This window comes from Mesoplodon mirus (genome assembly GCF_964341445.2).
Source record: "Mesoplodon mirus genome assembly, chromosome: 8".
NCBI classification, from domain to species: Eukaryota; Metazoa; Chordata; class Mammalia; order Artiodactyla; family Ziphiidae; genus Mesoplodon; species Mesoplodon mirus.
Genome location: NC_138984.1, coordinates 46087990 through 46107530, shown reverse-complemented (window position 1 = coordinate 46107530; position 19541 = coordinate 46087990). Strand labels below are relative to the sequence as shown.

At 36.6% G+C, this 19541-nt stretch overlaps 1 protein-coding gene across 1 annotated transcript in view; it reads left to right on the top strand.

Moving 5' to 3' along the window:
- The window catches only part of COL3A1 (collagen type III alpha 1 chain), a 39074-nt gene extending 21724 nt beyond the window's left edge, over positions 1-17350 (top strand). The window contains exons 22-51 of the mRNA XM_082631484.1: positions 523-621; positions 949-1002; positions 1161-1259; positions 1586-1639; positions 1750-1803; positions 2135-2188; positions 2746-2799; positions 3129-3173; positions 3752-3850; positions 3938-4045; positions 4458-4511; positions 5999-6052; positions 6147-6200; positions 6920-6973; positions 7723-7830; positions 8292-8345; positions 8628-8681; positions 8876-9037; positions 9147-9254; positions 10214-10321; positions 11063-11116; positions 11205-11312; positions 11793-11846; positions 12233-12340; positions 12637-12690; positions 12786-12893; positions 13758-14040; positions 14647-14834; positions 15216-15458; positions 16217-17350. Coding sequence (XP_082487610.1) covers positions 523-621; positions 949-1002; positions 1161-1259; positions 1586-1639; positions 1750-1803; positions 2135-2188; positions 2746-2799; positions 3129-3173; positions 3752-3850; positions 3938-4045; positions 4458-4511; positions 5999-6052; positions 6147-6200; positions 6920-6973; positions 7723-7830; positions 8292-8345; positions 8628-8681; positions 8876-9037; positions 9147-9254; positions 10214-10321; positions 11063-11116; positions 11205-11312; positions 11793-11846; positions 12233-12340; positions 12637-12690; positions 12786-12893; positions 13758-14040; positions 14647-14834; positions 15216-15458; positions 16217-16363 — 2877 coding nt within the window. The 3' untranslated portion in view covers positions 16364-17350. The remainder of the gene's footprint in view (positions 1-522; positions 622-948; positions 1003-1160; positions 1260-1585; positions 1640-1749; positions 1804-2134; positions 2189-2745; positions 2800-3128; positions 3174-3751; positions 3851-3937; positions 4046-4457; positions 4512-5998; positions 6053-6146; positions 6201-6919; positions 6974-7722; positions 7831-8291; positions 8346-8627; positions 8682-8875; positions 9038-9146; positions 9255-10213; positions 10322-11062; positions 11117-11204; positions 11313-11792; positions 11847-12232; positions 12341-12636; positions 12691-12785; positions 12894-13757; positions 14041-14646; positions 14835-15215; positions 15459-16216) is intronic.
- Positions 17351-19541: the final 2191 nt, after the last annotated feature.

The following is a 19541-nucleotide window of genomic DNA, read 5'->3' as shown; positions in this document are numbered from 1 at the left end:
CTAACTGTCTGAATGAAATATATTGGAGTTAAAAAAATAATAATTCCCAATGTAAAACAATGATTGCATCCCCTGCTCAGCCATTCTCTTAGCTTTGTAACTAACGTTATTTAACCTCTATGAGAATTCTTTAATTTATCTGTCAATTGGGAACTATTTTTCTCAGTATCATTGCAAGAATAAGTTAGACTAAAATGCCTGAAAGTTCTTTGGAAACTCTGAAGTGCAGTGCAAATCTGATTTTATAATATCAAAGATATTTGATTTTATATGCACCAAACTATACTGCTAAGCCCACTAAATATTGCTTTCTTCAGCATGTGATGTTCATCGAAGCCTTAAAATATTTCTGGTAGGACAACCCAAGCTAATAGGTAACGGTGATTTATGCTGAGCATGCCAGCAACACCCCAACTCTCTTTAAGGGACCAAAAGAACTTCTCTAGTTGCAACCTAAGTACTGTCAACGTCTAGGTCAATGAAGGCCCTTTTACATACATGTTGATTTATTTCATCATGTAGGGTCCCCCCGGGGAACGTGGTGGTCCAGGCCCTGCAGGGCCCAGAGGAGCTTCTGGAGAACCTGGCCGAGACGGCCTCCCTGGAGGTCCAGGATTGAGGGTAAAGAGGAACACTTCTTTGATTGACACTGTCATTTACTAAGAGGAAAAGCAAATGAAGAATGTTCAAAAATAACTTAAATCAGACTATACATTTTGTAGGCTCAAAAGAAAACAAAACAAAATTCTCTGAAGAAAACTTAAGCTAGTATAGATTGAAGAACAGAAAATAGAATGCTTGACGAAGATATTTACAAACAGAAAAACGTGTGCAAATACGAAGCTACATATGTCAGTGGAAAGCTCAAAATTTTACAGATAGGTGCTTTTAGTTTTTTTTTTAATTATCATTTTAAAATCAGCTGACTGACTGAATTCTTCAATTTAGGGTATGCCCGGTAGTCCTGGAGGACCAGGCAGCGATGGGAAACCAGGGCCTCCCGTAAGTACATTTTTAACATCTCATTTTACAAGTCCAGAGAATAATGAAATGCACAGTTTAGACTAGGCTTGATGTATATTGTATAGCCTTGGTATGTACATTGTATATTTAGATCAGATTTTTATGAAACCTCTATTAATATAATTTTTTCTCCTTAGGGAAGTCAAGGAGAAAGTGGTCGACCAGGTTCTCCAGGCTCACCTGGTTCCCGAGGTCAGCCTGGTGTCATGGGTTTCCCTGGCCCTAAGGGAAATGATGTGAGTTCCTTCCTTCATTTCTTCAATAAATATTTGACAAAAGGTCTTTTACTTTCTATATGGGAGTGCAGATGGCCAAAACTTGATCTCCACTTCAAAGCACAGAAGAGTACATGAAAATCAAAATACCATGTGAGAAGGGAGCTAAAGTATTTTTTCTGGAGTTCTGGGCAAAGAGTGGACCATTTATGGAAACCTAGTTCTCGAAAGTAGTTTTCGGTTGTGGATGTATGCATGTGTGTGTAGGGGACAGATCAAAAACATGAGAGAACACTATAATGAATAGTTTCCTTTTGGGAATAAGTAAATACTGGCTACTTCTTTAGGGTGCTCCTGGAAAGAATGGAGAACGTGGTAGTCCTGGAGGTCCTGGCCTTCAGGTATGTAGATTTCATCCACTCATTTCCAGTCTTCTAGTAGAAGCATTTCTCTCCAACTCTATGACTTCTATTATATTTATCTCTACTTCCATAACTGCTTTTTCTTTCAGGGTCCTCCTGGAAAGAATGGTGAGACTGGACCTCAGGGTCCCCCAGGACCTACCGTAAGTTTACTCACATAAATTGGAAATGGAAGTGGATGGGACTGGGGCCAAGGGAAGACTTTGGGAATTATACAATCTCTGACACTATATCATTATAGTTCACCAAAGCAATTACAAAGCTTGTTTAGTTAGTTAGCTAGCTAAATACTAATACTGAGTAAAGTTTATATTGTACATGTCTCCCTTGCATCACTTCCACAAGCCAGACTCTGCCCTCCTTTACACCATTAATTTTTTAATTAAGCAACTGGCCTGATGAAATTAAAACTGTGTGCACTAAATATGAAAGGATATCTTATAATGAAGCATCTCAATATTTTTTTGTACATAGGGACCAGGTGGTGAAAAAGGAGACACAGGAAGTCCTGGTCCACAAGGATTACAAGTAAGAATTTGTTACTTAAATGTCATTGGGCACCTACTTTTATCAGTACTTTCCTTTGATAGTTGTATTTGTTGAGTTAATCAGCTGTTCAGTTTTTTTTGTGACACTAAAAGATTATAACGCATCTTAAGCTTAAAATGTGTGGATCTGTCTTCTACCTTGAAATAAAACAATAGGCAATGTTAATAGGCATAACTTCCATGCCTATTCTAGAATGAGTGCATTAATAATTTAAAAAAATAAAGTTCACATAATTCTATATGCTTATACTTATTTTTATTGTAATTTAAATGTATATAGCTAAATTCATCTCACCACACTCATCAATTCATTTTTATATACAGCAACAGAAAGAATTGAGGGAGATGAACATAGGTTTGTAAGATACGACTATCACCTCTCTATCGTTGGATTTTGAGAGCTACATATTTTTTTACACCTAAAAAGACTGCTAAAACCATTTTTTGAATACTTTGCAGAAACATACTTACATGAGAGAAGCTTTTCTATAAGCAATGTTTGAAGTGATTACACAATACAAATATGATTCTTTGTAGGGCTTGCCTGGAACGAGTGGCCCTCCAGGAGAAAATGGAAAACCTGGTGAACCTGTAAGTTGCTTGCCATTTTTTCAAAACTCAGAAACCAAAATAATAAATACGAATCCTTTATAAATTACTAACTTCTGCGTTTTCATGCCATGGTATCTGAGCTTTAATAATTAGTTGTGAAACATTCATTAATAAAACAAAAAAATTATTCAGTCATAACTATTCCATGGAAAGTTTGAATTTTACCATAAAATAAAAGGAACTCAAGGAAGAGTATACAGCTCAAGATTGTACAAATTATACAGTATGCAAGTCAAGTGTGTATTTTGCTTATACTTATATAACGTATATTCTGATAGAGGCCTAATCATGCAATGCCAATCTCCTAGGGCCCAAAGGGTGAGGCTGGTTCACCTGGAACTCCAGGAGGCAAGGTAAATATTTCCATTTATTTTCTCATTTCTTCAGCATGTTATAGAGCAGTTGATTAGTGGCACAGTTTTAGTACAGCAAACCAAAATATTCCTATTTTTAGAAGCACGACATTGCAAATGTTTGGTGAATACACTTAGGGTAACCCGAGACATTTCCAATACATTAAATTTGCATCATCTGGAAAATGAAATTTTCTGACATGAATAAACACTGTAGAGTCAACTATGGATGTGAAACTTCAAAAGAAAACTTTTCTAGTGCATTGGCTCTCTATAGAAAACCTGTTTTGGTAGAGGAACTTAAAAAATTTGCCTTTGTGATCAAATAATAATAATAGTGTCAAAGCTAGCTCATCAGACCAGCTATCCAAGTTTCCTTGTTTAGATTAACTAATTTTGTGTTTCCGTTTCTCACTCAGTTGATCAAATGTCTTTTATAATTATAAAAATGTCTAAATTGTTCAAAAATGTAAGTTAAGAGCCTTGTGGTCTATATCAAAACAATACAATTTAGGGTGTTTTTGCTTTGTTTTTAGCCTTGGTTTTCCTAACAGGGATATTCCATTTTCCTACTACAGGGTGATTCTGGTGCCCCCGGTGAACGTGGACCTACTGGACCTGCAGGGGCCCCTGGGCCTAGAGGGGGAACTGGCCCCCCTGGTTCCGAAGGAGGAAAGGTAACTCCACATAATTCAATTCACCTAGATTTTACAAAATGCATTTCATTTCTTTCTTGTGATTTACTATTTCTCCTTTAATTTCAGGGCCCTGCTGGTCTCCCTGGGCCACCTGGTAATGCTGGTTCACCTGGTCTGCAAGGAATGCCTGGAGAAAGAGGGGGTCCTGGAGGCCCTGGTCCAAAAGGTGATAAGGTACCAACTTATTCTCTGTTAATTATGTAATAAAACAGACTTTGTTGGTTAAAGGAAGGCAACATTTCTGGAAAGTAATCTATTTTCAAAATTAATATTACCATTTTATTTATTTATTTATTTTTAGATTTTTTTTTTTTTAAATTGGAGTAAAATTGCTTTACAATGTTGGGTTAGTTTCTGCTGTACAATGAAGTGAATCAGCTTTATGTATACCTATAACCCCTCCCTCCTGGACCTCCCTCCCACCGCACCCCCATCTAGTAAGTGTAATTTGAGATGGATTTCTAAAGCAACTTTTTAAGCAGAACATCTACTATACATTGCAGCTAATCTTGAGGGTTTGTCCTCTTCTTGGCATGTTTTCAGTGAAGATACCTCTAATCTGATGACTCTGGTTTTTATTTGACAGGGTGAGCCCGGCAGTTCAGGTGTCGATGGTGCTCCAGGGAAAGATGGTCCAAGGGTGCGTACTCAAATTGGGGAGAAACAGAATTTATCTGTATGTGATATGGAGTAGTCCCTCACCTCAACTTGTATTTTTTTCCAAAAACTCCTCATGATAAGTTAGACCATACTTTACCACCTTCTGGGCATTAATAAGAAGACGCAAATGACATGATTGTTAAAATTCCTGATTTCTATCACTAATAGTTCAACAGTGACCTAAGAATGGAAAAAATCTCAAAAGTATGATAAATGTTATAAGCTGAAGTCATAATAAGTCACTAAAATTCAATGCTGATTAAGGAACTTTTTGATTTTAAAAAACATTGAGATTCCATGGTACATTCCTACCATGGAATATTACTTAGCAATAAAAAGCTGATACATGCAACAACTTATACAAACACCAAGGACATCATGATGAGTGACAGAAGTCAATCTCAAAAGGACGTACTGCATGATTCCATTCATGTAACATTTGTGAAATAACGTAATTATATAGAACAGCTTTATGGTTGCCAGAATTGAGGAATAAGGGAGAGGGAGATGGGTATAACTATAAAGAAGTGACATGAGGGAGTCTTTTATGATGATTGTACCTTTGAATATCTTGATTGTGGTGGTGGTCATGTGAGGCTAAGCATATTAAAATGTCATAGAACTACATGCACACACACACACACACACACACAAATGAGTGCATGTATAACTGGTGCAAACTGAATAAGCTCTATGGGTTGTACCAATGTCAATTGCTTTGTTTTGATACTATACCATAGTTGTGTAAGATGTAATCCTGAAGGAGGCTGGGAGAAAAATTCACAGGATTCTCCTGTATATTTCTTTGCAAACTTCCGTGAATCTATATAACTATTTCAAAATAAAAATTGAAAAAAAACATATTACAAGCAATTCTATTCACATTAGTAAACACCTAGATATGACTGTAGCAAATAAACATGATAACTAAGCCATTAGATAGACATTATCTTTACTGTAGTTGCCTTAAAAAAATTCATAAATGTTTCACTTTTAACAGACTAGATGAGTAAGCCATCATACAATTTTTTTAATCTAATATTTTATTTATGTAATATAAGTAAAACTTTAATATTTGAAAACTTCAATGTGAAAACTTTAATATGTGTAACAATACTTTAAGTGGTTAAATGAAATATTTTGAATTATCATACAATTGAATAAGGCAATGCACTTTAATTTTAAAAGATATGACTGAAATCTTATATCACATCTTATTTATCTTCTGCAATAGAAAGAAAAAATGAATCTATAAATTGCCACTGAATTATATAATCCATAAAATCTTATATTTACTAAACTCTGCATTATTTACACACTGAGTGAAGAGCATATCATTCAAGCTATCAAAGCAATCATATTATCTAGTTTATTAGATGAACAGTATGTCCTTGTATATGCTCTTTGATTAATAAGGAAAATGATGCTTTTGTCTTCGAAATTAAAGTATATTTCTATTTTCTTTAGGGTCCTACTGGTCCCATTGGTCCCCCTGGTCCAGCTGGTCAGCCTGGAGATAAGGTAACACTTGGCACTATTTAGAAGCAGAAAATGTCTTTTGTCGTCATTGTTGTTTGGATGCAGGGCAATATAAATTATTTTTCTCTTTTTTAAGGGTGAAAGTGGTGCCCCTGGAATTCCGGGTATAGCTGGTCCTCGTGGTGGCCCTGTAAGTGTTTAAGACATTTCAACATAATTTTAACCCCACACAGGCAGCAGCTACCTGTGCTTCCCTCTTCAGCAATTCTGCTTGTGGTCCTGAGTCTCAATGATGGGATGCTGTCTTTAGGCATCATATGACATGCAAGGCAAGGTTAAAGTTCTTAAATCTAAAATTCAGAAGAGACCATTTCAAATCTTGCCATCCTTCCTAAATAATTCTGGAAAAAAATATAACAATTGCACAAGTAATATGCATTTGTAAATGAGTATTTCTTAAAGCTGTAGGATCTTTGCCTGAGCCTCCTTCTAGATGTAAAATTCTCTGCCTTCAGGGTTTGCAGACTCAGGAGAGCTATTTAGTAAATGTTTTTAATTAATCAATTTAATGATTGATTTCTCAAAACTTTTACCATATTTTTATTTTTTTAAATCCTTACATTTTTAGAAGTTATACAAATAAGTCTTTTAAACACTTCAAAATTCTCAAATTATTTTTCTTCCAAATAATATAACAGTCAGAAGCAGAAGGAATCAATGGTTCTGGTGTTGCCTACTTTGAATTTTATTGAGAAACGGAAAAGTCTTCAGAGGTTAAGCTATGTTAGTTAGCTTTGCACACTAACACTATCTTTTCTTAGCTTAAAGGAAAGATGATACAGAGGATGACGTGTGTTCCCAATGGGAAGATGTCTTCACTGTGACTAATGAGTATATTTTTCACTTAAGGGTGAGAGAGGTGAACATGGGCCACCAGGACCTGCCGGCTTCCCTGGTGCTCCTGTAAGTATGAACATTAAAACATACATATCACACAGCCCAGAATCACTATCTCACTGAAAATAGCAGAAGTATAAGTCAAGTCTGAATTCTAATCTATCTCCACCACTCATTCCTTATGGGGGTTCATTTATGCACCTCCTTTATTTTTTTACACATTATCTCTATTCTTACTGTTTAAAAGATGGAGATAAAAACACCTGGCCTGTCTTTATGCCAGGTTAATGAGGCTAACATGATCCCCTAGACTTAAAGCACTCTGAAAATTTGAAAGTTTCTTCCATTATTAGATGATACTAATTAAAATTTGCTCTAAGCCCCGTCTTTCTCGAATGCATTTACTGGTGATTGCTTTGAAATGCACAATCCTTGGAGAGAGGTTCTCCTTTATGACAAAGAATGTATATCTTACCACTTTCTTGATAATTTTCTTTTATCATAGAAACTCTTTTTGGGTGGTGGGGGGGGCACATAATGGGGCATGCGGGATCTTAGTTCCCCAACCAGGGATCAAACCCATGCCCCCTGCAGTGGAAGCTCAGAGTCTTAACCACTGGACCACCAGGGAAGTCCCTGTCATGGAAACATTTTCATTGTCTTTGTTTCTTCCATGTCTTCAAAGACTCTTCTTTTCCAATTTTATTTCAATAGCTCTCCACCTGATGAATTCTATTTTCTGAAGGAAAACAAGGACAAGCCCAGTGTATTGTGAAGGATGTAAGCTCACAGGCTGTTTTTGTTTCTGAATGCAGGGCCAGAACGGTGAGCCTGGTGGTAAAGGTGAAAGAGGCGCTCCTGGTGAGAAAGGTGAAGGAGGCCCTCCTGGAATCGCAGGGCCCCCCGGAAGTGCTGGGCCTTCTGTAAGTATTTCTCTTTCTCTAAGCCTTCTAATGGAAAGCACTTAGATTTGTCGATACTTCAATATTTCATACTGAGAGAGCTTGACATAGTGACAAGGGTACAGTTTTCCTAGGAATACAGTTCTGAGTTTGACGCTTGACTCCAACAATCTAGATATGACCTCAGTCAAATTATTTTAATGTCCTCATAGAGTTACTGGTTTTGTTTTTGTTTTTGTTTTTGTTTTTTTTGATGTAGCTTCTCATTTCTGTAGTAATGTTTTTCCCCCAGTTCTACTGAGATATAATTGACATATAATATTGTATTGTGTAAGTTTAAGATGTACAACATAATGATTGTATGTATTACAAGATGATTATCATGATAAGTAGAGTTACTGACCTACAAAGGCTTAATACTTCTCCCAGATTTTGACTTTGGTGCTATTCTTATAAACCATTTCCATCTCCCTTCCATATAGGGTTCCCCTGGTCCCCCAGGTGTCAAAGGTGAACGTGGAAGTCCTGGTGGTCCTGTAAGTAATGATCCTCTTAACTATTATTGAAAAGCATTAATTAATATCAATCTGTATAAAAACTGCTTTGAAAGCACTAGATCCCTGAAGAGAGTATAAAATTATAATCACTCATTCATATGTGAGTTATATGTAAATTCCAAGAGGCAAAAACAAACCATAAGTGATCCCAGAGTAGAATGCAGGTCCTACTACATTTCTTACAATTTATATTTGTTTTTAGTGGTTAATTATTTATTTTCCTTGATTTTTGACATCAAAAATATATTTATAATTTCACAGGGTGCTGCTGGCTTCCCTGGTGCTCGTGGTCCTTCTGGTCCTCCTGGCAGTAACGTAAGAACTTTTAAAAGTATTTTTTAACCATATATTCCATAAAGAGCATTCATATGTACATAAGGTGAGAAACTTATCCATTGCTACTTCTCTTTGTATTAAATCCCATGTAAAATTATTTGAATGCAGGTAAAAGAGGGGAAAAAATTACTTGTTCATTATAAAATATTCAAATTTCAAACATTTCTTTGTAGGGTAACCCAGGCCCCCCAGGCCCCAGCGGTCCTCCAGGCAAAGATGGTCCCCCAGGTCAAGCTGGTAGTAATGGTGCTCCTGGCAGCCCTGGGGTGTCTGGACCAAAGGGTGATGCTGGCCAACCAGGTGAGAAGGGACCACCTGGCTCCCAGGGCCCTCCGGTGAGTGGTCTCTATTAATTGACAGTAGTTTTATTTTCAATCACAAGTCCAGCAGAGGAAAACATAGTCACATAAAGAATAACTAAGATTTCATTATCTGTTACAACAGGGAGCTCCAGGCCCACTTGGAATTGCAGGGATTACTGGACCACGAGGTCTTGCAGGCCCACCAGGCATGCAAGGTGCTAGGGGCAACCTCGGCCCACCGGGCCCCAAGGTGAGTATAGTTATCTTTCACTAGACTCTTGTTTCCTTTGATAGTCTTCAGACATCGCATAAACATAGCAAGTATGTAATGATCAAGTTTTCCTGTAATTAGATGCAAATTCTTGATATTTTCAAATTTTCAGGAAGCATGCATATTATTAAAAGTCTCTGGAACACAAAAACAATGCACATAATAGACCGGCCTTGAACATCAAAACAAATAGACTGATATCACAGAAAAATATCTTGTCATCTCAAATACCTGTTAGGAAACTTGTCAGCATTCTTCAGTTTGCTGACTGTCAGTCTTGAAGCGGGAAATGATGTCAGGTTATAGACCTATGAAAGCCTTTAATTGATACCAATTATCTGTCAACTCAATTCATTTTATACTCCTGACTTTCTTTCACTGATATTACTATAACATCCTAGTGCTCAACATCTTAAATATTTATTTAGAAAATAGGGTAATAAAATCGTACTTTATTAGGGCGTGACTTTTTTCACTTTGAGCACCTCTTTAAACTAAATGTCATATACGATTGTAGTGAAATTACAATATAACATTTAAGTCTAGTCAATTTATATGAACATTCCCAATAAATGTATATATTCTTTAAATAGAGCCAAATGTTCAATATAACCTAATTCTAATGGGTACCATAAACCTATAGTTTCATGATGGCTCATCATTATATTTTTCTTACAATAGCCATGTCTATTTATGTACCTCATATTAGGATGTATTCTAATATGATAATCAATGTAATTACTCAGGCTTTTGGTATCCAGGTTCATTGGTCAAGTTAGAAAAGACAAGAAGCTTGCTTCCCCAAAGCTTTTCCCCTATGGCAGGGATAGTTTTAGGAACAAATTCGATAGAAATTGGGAAATAAAGACAGCTGATAATATCATATTAATTGATTTCTTAGGCTAAAACACAAATTTATTTTATTCTTTTGTACACAGGGTGAAAGTGGGAAACCAGGACCTGGTGGTCTCAATGGAGAACGTGGTCCTCCTGGAGCCCAGGGTCTTCCTGGTCTGGCTGGTGCAGCTGGTGAACCTGGAAGAGATGTAAGTACTAGTTCTTAGAAAATACACAATAAGCCGGGTAGTATTTGATAATTTATTTAAGCAAGGGTCAAATTGGGCCATTGAGTTTCTATGATAAAAGAAAATTATCAAGAAAGTGGTAAGATGTACTTTCTTTGTCATAAAGGAGAACCTCTCTCCGAGGATTGTGCATTTCAAAGTTCTCCTTTCTCTAGTAATAGATATTCTTTCTATTACAACTTAGAATAGCCTTAAATGTTCATGTTCTTTAGTATTTACCCAATGAATGATCATTAATGGAAAAGAATATGATCTTTAGCTAAATAATAAAAAAAGTTGTGGATGGGGAGAGCCCCAATTTACAACATTCCTTCTGGGTAAAAATATACTGCATGTTATCTGTGATTAATCTTTCCTTAAATTGTAGATTTCCGTTATCAGCTTAAATTACGGTGTGTCAAGATTTTATTTATTATTTCCCCCCCTAAGGCTCCTTTTTAGACTTTTTTTCCTAGTCACTGCTCGCTCCCTCACCCTGTGAAACTTTAGTACCATAGATATACTGCATGTCTGTTTAGGTATTGTCACTCCTTGAAGGGCCACACCCATTGTCATATCTAAGATTTTTCACTCCCAAGAACCAATTTTTATCCTCTTTAGGATGATATTTTTCCCATTGAGAATGCAGGGCTTAGATGGTATTTAAATGGTTCCAAAGAATTTGATTTCATTTCTTCCTCTTTTTTTTTTTTCTTTAATCAGGGAAACCCTGGATCAGATGGTCTGCCAGGCCGAGATGGAGCTCCTGGTGGCAAGGTATAACAGGCACACGTACAATAGGTTTGTGTAATTAAAACAATAGCTGCTGATCAGATTGATTTTGGAACTGTGACCTTGTCCACAGGGTGACCGTGGTGAAAATGGCTCTCCTGGCCCCCCTGGTGCTCCTGGTCATCCAGGCCCGCCTGGCCCTGTCGGTGCAGCTGGAAAGAGTGGTGACAGAGGAGAAACTGTGAGTTCTCACGAACTCCATCTTTCCCTACTTATCTATTTTCCTCAATAAGGAGTTCAGTAGGTAGAAAATAGAATGTCATCTCTGCCAACCAAAAGATCTACTCTCAATTGTTTCACAGTTTTCTATGCTAGTCAGTCCTTAGGCAACTGTGGTAATAAAGATATATGAGAATTTCTGGCAGTAGTCAATGAAGAATTCATTATTAAAATTCAAAATGGCATTAATCACACTAAGTGTATATCCACTTGGTCAATATAAGGTTGAATTAACAGGGTTTTCTCAGCTTTCCTATTCAGACCCCCTGGTAAAGCTATAAACAGGTAAACGATTTTTAAGGAGAAAATAATACTAACTTTCAATAATAGCAGACATATCATTATTCCCTCACAATGAAATTATTAACGTTTAAGTAAAACAAAACTGTATCAATAAATAAACACTTCCCTGTGTGTGTTCATTTGTTTATTTTTATTTTAGGGCCCTGCTGGTCCTTCTGGTGCTCCAGGTCCTGTTGGTTCAAGAGGTCCTCCTGTAAGTCTTTTTTTTTTTTTTTTTTTAACTAATTCTACAGTGTGGGAAATATTCTATTTTCTGGCATGCTCAGCAAAAAGGGATGACTAAATACATAATTATGGAACCAAATTTAAACTTTCCTTTGATGATATAGAAAGCAATTTAGGATCTAAAAGTTCCTTGGGGCTATGAGATTACACATCAATTATTGGGGCTCCATACAATTCTCAGTCCAAGATCAAAACAACCACAAGAACAATCTTTATCGTTCCAAGTATGCAGTGTTTGTTGATGGGATTTCTAGCTTGTAGAATGTTATAAAATGGACTTAATTCTTATAAATCCTATTTTGTTTTTCCAATGTGTATGTGTGTATGACCTTAACTCGAAATTTGTTTGTGAAGGGTCCCCAAGGCCCACGTGGTGACAAAGGTGAAACGGGTGAACGTGGTGCTAATGGCATCAAAGGACATCGTGGATTCCCTGGTAACCCAGGTGCCCCAGGTTCCCCAGTAAGTGGATCCATTTTGTTAGAAAATCCCCTCAATGCATTTTAACTAATGAGATAGGCAAATCTCAGAGAACAATGGTAGAAAAATATTCATCTGTGAAAGTCTATGCTAAAAGACATTAGAAACGGATTTGAGGGCTTATTTGAAATAGTAGTTGGCATGAGACAATGGGGATATTAAAGGAAAAGGAAATCATATTTTATCATGATCCCCATGTTTCTTGATCTGATCTTGAACATACAGTTTCCTAAGCCTTTTTAAAGTCTTCACTCATATTCACCTTCCTTTCCTTTCAGGGTCCCTCTGGTCACCAAGGTGCAGTCGGTAGTCCAGGACCTGCAGGCCCCAGAGTACGTACCACAGAAAGATATTGGAAGGTCATATTTTAAAATGTTAGCACTGCAAGAAAATATTCTAGCATTGTGATATCATGATAATTTCTTAGGGACCTGCTGGACCCAGTGGGTCCCCTGGCAAAGATGGGACAAGTGGACTACCTGGTCCCATTGGACCACCAGGGCCTCGAGGTAACAGAGGCGAAAGAGGATCTGAGGTAAGACATCACTTATATGTGTATTTAATTTGCTTTAATTTTCACATTTTCAGAAACACTTTGCAATATTTTAAAACTAAGATAGTGAGTTAAACACCACGCAATTACCAAACCTAATTTAGGACCTGAGCAATGACTTTAAGGCATTCTCCCCAACGTGAAGACTTTCTCATCACACTATAATGACTGGGAGAAAAAACCTTTCTTACAGTTCATGAGGTAACAGTTATATCAGAATAAAGACATAGCCCAATTAATAAGATGAACTCTGTCAGCACTGATCTCATATTAGAGATCTCACAATTATGATAATCTTAATGATTTACAAGTGTAAAGTACATTCCACTTCTCAAATGGCTTCCATGACTCCTGTTTTGCTACTGATACCATCATCCCTAATACATTCTTATCCTACACTTTTGGAGTAAACAGAAGAAAAGCTATTATCCCCACAAGTTACACAATTAAAACACAAATAAGTTAAGTGGTTAGACCCAAAACACAAAGTTAGATTCCAAAGTTGGGATCAGAATCTAAGTTTCCTGATCATAACCCCTCTGTCATGTCAGCATTAGAATTGTTTACATCATTTATACAGAAGGAAACATGAGAGAGTAAAATGTGTGTTCCAACACCAATTCTTCTTACACACTGCAACACACTAAGTATCATAACAATGAATTATAGTTATTATAAATTGGTTAATATTTGATCACAAAACAACCCAAATAAACTTTTACTGAAACAATTACTATGACACAATATATTAATTGTTTGTAATGCATTTTGGGGGGTTAGCAACATATTTTTTTCAGTGGATACCAACCAGTGCCCCTCAGTGATGTATGTTCTTACCCTTCCTAGGGCTCCCCAGGCCACCCAGGACAACCAGGCCCTCCTGGGCCCCCTGGTGCCCCTGGTCCATGCTGTGGTGGTGGGATTGTCACCACTGGTGAAAAATCTGGGGGTTTTGCCCCATATTATGGAGATGAACCAATGGATTTCAAAATCAACACCGACGAGATTATGACTTCACTCAAATCAGTCAATGGACAAATAGAAAGCCTCCTTAGTCCTGATGGTTCTCGTAAAAACCCTGCTCGGAACTGCAGAGACCTGAAATTCTGCCATCCTGAACTCAAGAGTGGTACGCTGGGGAATCTTTCACACTCATGGCAGCAGGATAACAGAGGAAACTGCTTATATTAGAATTTAAGGGAAAGGAAAATTTTACTGGGAATAGAAAATATTATATAGCAGAGATAGTACTTAAAGAATGTTAGTTGAATTGAAACTTCTTGTATTCTGAGTAAGAAAACATGAATTTTGTAGGTGTACTTGAACTGTAATGTAAATTCAAGATATGCCAAATGTAGGAAAATCTAAAGACAGTTTTATAGAAATTTTAATACAAATTATAGTTTGGCATGTCTTTCCATATCATCACAAAGTTGTTTGAGTGATAAACAACGTATATCACTGTGTTTGTAATTTGATGCAGACATAATTTGTAATTTAATTATTGCAACATTTATTTATTGAAACAATTTTTATAATAAATCTACTTATCAATTTTTTCAAATTAAGAAACAATCTAAAAGTTCCTCTATTCTGCTACACTATAAAAGTACAAATACATAAAATACAAATACATTAGCAGTCAACATTATGAATGCCTTACAAAATCATTTTGGCCCAAATCCCATTACTGGATATTATAACCAATTCCATTGTCCTTTTTGTGACTATTCAGGAGAATATTGGGTTGATCCTAACCAAGGTTGCAGGATGGACGCTATTAAAGTATACTGTAACATGGAAACTGGGGAAACGTGCATAAATGCCAGTCCTTTGACTGTTCCACGTAAGAACTGGTGGACAAATTCTGCTGCTGAGAAGAAACATGTTTGGTTTGGAGAATCCATGGATGGTGGTTTTCAGGTAAGAAAATATATACCATTTTTCTTTAACTAATCCATCTCTACTTAGCTGACTTTTTTGTTCCTCCCATTTGTTCATCACAAAACAAATTTAGTTAATAAATAGAAAAGTGAAAAATTTTATATACTCAGGTAACTACTTTTATAACTTGTCTCTCAAAAGCTAAACTAGATTAAATTATTCTTCGTAAGTTACCAACTTTCCTTCAGTTCTTAAGACCTTCTTTACTCTAGTATTGTATGTTATACATGCAGTAAAGACATAGTCATACATAAAATATATGAACAACTTACATTACAATGACCATACTACACTGCATGAATCCCTTATGTATAACTGCAGCTAAAATGTTTGACCAGCCTTACTTGTTCCCTATCACAGTTTAGCTATGGCAATCCTGAACTTCCTGAAGATGTCCTCGATGTCCAGCTGGCATTCCTCCGACTTCTCTCCAGCCAGGCCTCCCAGAACATCACATATCACTGCAAGAATAGCATTGCATACATGGATCATGCCAGTGGGAATGTGAAGAAAGCCTTGAGGCTGATGGGCTCAAATGAAGGCGAATTCAAGGCTGAAGGAAATGGCAAATTCACCTACTCAGTTCTGGAGGATGGTTGCACTGTAAGTAACAGCATTTTTATAAGCATGCATCATAATGAGCTTAGCATATCTCATTTAATCATGCTACTTTGAAAAGAAGGAATAAAAATAATGAGGGTGAACAAAAGATGGCATTTGGTGTGAGTTATATTGAATCTACTGATCCATTCCAGGGAAGGTTAAATCACACAAAAAATGAGTATATCTTCTCAACCTCCAGGTGAAAACCAGCTGATGTGAAAGCAATTGAAATTTAAATCCATGATATAAACTTTGCCAGATAATTTAGACAGTTACTATCCACTCTACGTAATTGCCATCATATGGACTCAATCTAAAATCTCTTTTTAATTTTAAAGGTTAACTTTAAATCAATCATTTGTTATTATCATTTATGAACAGAAGGAGAATTCACTTCTAATATTAACAGATTCCAATGTGAGAGACCTATCCACTTCTTAGTAAACCAGATCTATACCTGGTAACAATGACCAGAACCAAGGTTTCTGAGAATGGACTGCCTGTGGCAATCTCCTTGTTGGCTTTACCCTGAAGCCCTATAAGGCTTTTGGTTAACAATATGGTTTATCAACTGGGAGAATTATCACTTTGAACTGGAGCAGGTCTCAGATGTATGGAAGATAATATACATGGCAAGTTGGCAACTCCCTTCAACAAAATTTTTTTTTTAACTTCGTCAAACAGAGAAACTGTCTAAGTAATTGTAATGTCATGATCACTTACTTTTTTTTTTTTTTTTTTTTTGCTCTTTTTTACAGAAACACACTGGGGAATGGGGCAAAACAGTCTTCGAATATCGAACACGCAAGGCCGTCAGACTACCTATTGTAGATATTGCACCCTACGATATTGGTGGTCCTGATCAAGAATTTGGTGTGGACGTTGGCCCTGTTTGCTTTTTATAAACCAAACTCTATCTGAAATCCCAGCAGAAAGTTTCACACTCCATATGTGTTCCTCTTGTTCTAATCTTGTCAACCAGTACAAGTGACCAACTAAGTTCCAGCTATTTATTTCCAAAATTTTTGGAAAAAGTGTAATTTGACCAAAAAAGAATACATTTTTTATTTTTTATATTTTTTTTGCTGTTACACCAAATACAGTTCAAATGCTTTTTGTTCTATTTTTTTACCAATTCCAATTTCAAAATGTCTCAGTGGTGCTATAATAAATAAACTTCAACACTCTTCCAATAACACTGTGTTACATTCTTTGAATCCTAGCCCATTTGCAGAGCAATGACAGTGCTTACCATCAAAAGATAACCTTTCTTCTGAAATAGTCAAACATGAAATTAGAAAAGACCTTCCTGTTTCAACTACCTCAACCTGGTCAGAAACACAGATGAATTCTATAAGCCCCAGAAGATGAAAAAAATTGTATAAAATACCAAAACTTATAAATTTCACTGATTAAGTTCCTAAAATATTGGTTAAAAGAAAGAGTAGAGTGTAGTACAAGAATTTAAAGAAATATTTTTGGAGCCGTAGTTATTTTAATCTTGAATATCAACTGCTTTTAAAGGTGCTTTTCCTTTTTCTTGTCATTGCTGGTCAAGATTACCAATATTTGGCAAGACTTTAAAGACACATGTTCTGGTGCTAATGTACTTTCACTTTTAAAACTCTAGGTCAGAATTGTTGCCTTACGTTCAAAACACAGATGCACACCATCTGTACGTGTCTCCGGTCAAAAAGATTTCCCGGTGTGTCACTGCCGGGGACTCTTTCTCTGCAACCTGTAAAAGTCAACAACAACAACAAAAAATAAATTTTGGGGCTGCTTTTGTCAAAATAACAGAGAATGTGTTGAAATTAAACTTTGTAAGCTTGTATGTGGTTGTTGATCTTTTTTTTCTTACATACACTCATAATAAAATATCATAATAAACATTCCTGGTTTTTGTCAACTTTTCATAGATTTAAAAAATGCAAGTTTACAATCTAGTGATTTTTCTTGAAAAAAAGCATATTGAATCCTAGATCTCTGGCTTAATAATGCAAAGACTTTCAGGAATATGAGATGACATAACTCATGCTGGGAACAGAGATAATGTGCCATGGGGAATCTTGCAGATTTTTAGATCATATTTAGTGGAACTCCTTGGGGCATATTGAAAACTGAGGGCTTCTATATGACACAATCCCTGGAAACAGTAACATAGTAAATTAGGGAGTCTCCAAAGTGGTAGTAATCAGGGAGGAAATTGCTGGTAATTTAGAAGGAAGTAAGCAGGGTCTGGCAAAACAGACATTAATATTAACAACAATTGCAAGCTTAGGCTTTCTCTACCACCTCTAAACACTGCCTCATTTCCCTCTTGGGTCAGCCCCTTCTCCACCAACAAGTTTTTAATCTTTTATTTACTGCAAATGAAAATAGCATCGTCTTGCATACCTGACTTTATAGTTTGAAATGTATTCACTCTATATAATTAATAATAATAATACTTTCAAAAATAAAAATTCCATCAGTCAAATGTCAAGACTCTTAGTCTACTTATCCTCCAAGCTAGCGGCAACCAATGTTAGCAGTTTCTTGTGCATATTTTCAGAAATATTATCTATCTATCATCTATCTATCTATCTGAGTCTATTTGTGTTATGCATTAGAAATTAAATTCCTTGCAGTTTCATTTTAGACATATTCAAAGCCAGCAATATTTGGTCAAGTTTTTCTCACATTGCATCACTCTGACATTGGCTCTCCTGCCTCATCTTTCATTTATAAGGACTCTTTTAACTACATCAGCCCAGCCCCCAACTAGATAATTCAGGATAATTTCCCCATTTTTAGGTTAGTTGATTAGCAACCTTAATTCCATCTGCAACCTTAATTCCTCTTTGCCTTGCCATGTAATATAACATATTCCCAGGATCCAGGGCTTAGGATGTGGACACATTTGGGAGCTATTATTCTGCCTACTTCAACAATGATGCACAGAAGTAAGGAGAATGGTGGTGGTCAGAGCTGTAGTGAGGGCAGTAATAGCCAGGTTTCCAAAGAAACTTGGCCAGTAGTGCCAGAAATGTCATCTAGTGCCCAGTTTGTTGGTTTCACCAGGCTGCTTCTGGGGTGTGATTTTGAAGATGGCTCTGAACGTCAGCATTCCCTTCATAGCTGTTCATTTTATGAACCTGGGTTCTATAACTTGCTCTGAATTTCCCTGAACTTCAAATAAAATCTATAAATTGAATTTCTTAAATCAGCCCAAGTTGGTTTAGGTTGTTTGCATGAATCCAAATGTTTTGGCCTGAGTAACTGGGAGAAAATTTGCCAATAGCTGAGATGGAGGAGACTGTCAAGGTAAAAGATTTGAGGAGCTAAAAGATTTAACAAGATGTGGCAAGTCAAATGTAGAATGCCTATCAATCATCTAAGTAAACGTGCTGAGTTGGAAGTTAGGTATAAATCTGGAGGTCAGAAGAGAGGTCCAGGTTAGAAAAATAAATTTAGGAGTTTCAGCATATATACGGCTTTTATATCCATGGAAGTAGATACAATCATTAAATAATTGAGTATAGAAAGAAAGGAGAAACTGTATAAGAAGTGAATTCTGGGATATTTGAAGACTTACAGGTTGGAGAAGTGAGGAGGAAGCAGCTAAGGAGATGGAGTAGTAATATAGGGAAACCAGGAAAGTGTAGTGACCTAGGTGTGAGAAAAAAAATGTTTGCTGTTTAGGGCTTCCCTGGTGGCACAGTGGTTGAGAGTCTGCCTGCCCATTCAGGGGACACGGGTTCGTGCCCTGGTCCAGGAGTATCCCACATGCCGCAGAGCGGCTGGGCCCGTGAGCCATGGCCGCTGAGTCTGCGCGTCCGGAGCCTGTGCTCCGCAACGGGAGAGACCACAACAGTGAGAGGCCCGCGTACCACAAAAAAAAAAAAAAAAAAAAAAAAAACAAGGCCACAAATTGTGTATTTTAAAAAGTAAGGTCATGTGAGGTTATAGCAATATTCCTATGTCCTATAGATGGCAAATAATGATGTAATTAAATCTTCTAATTCACAGTTATAGTATCACTTTTTTACCTCTTTGTTGATGGAAAATTGAATACAACTCTCTTTATCTTCAAGCTGGCAT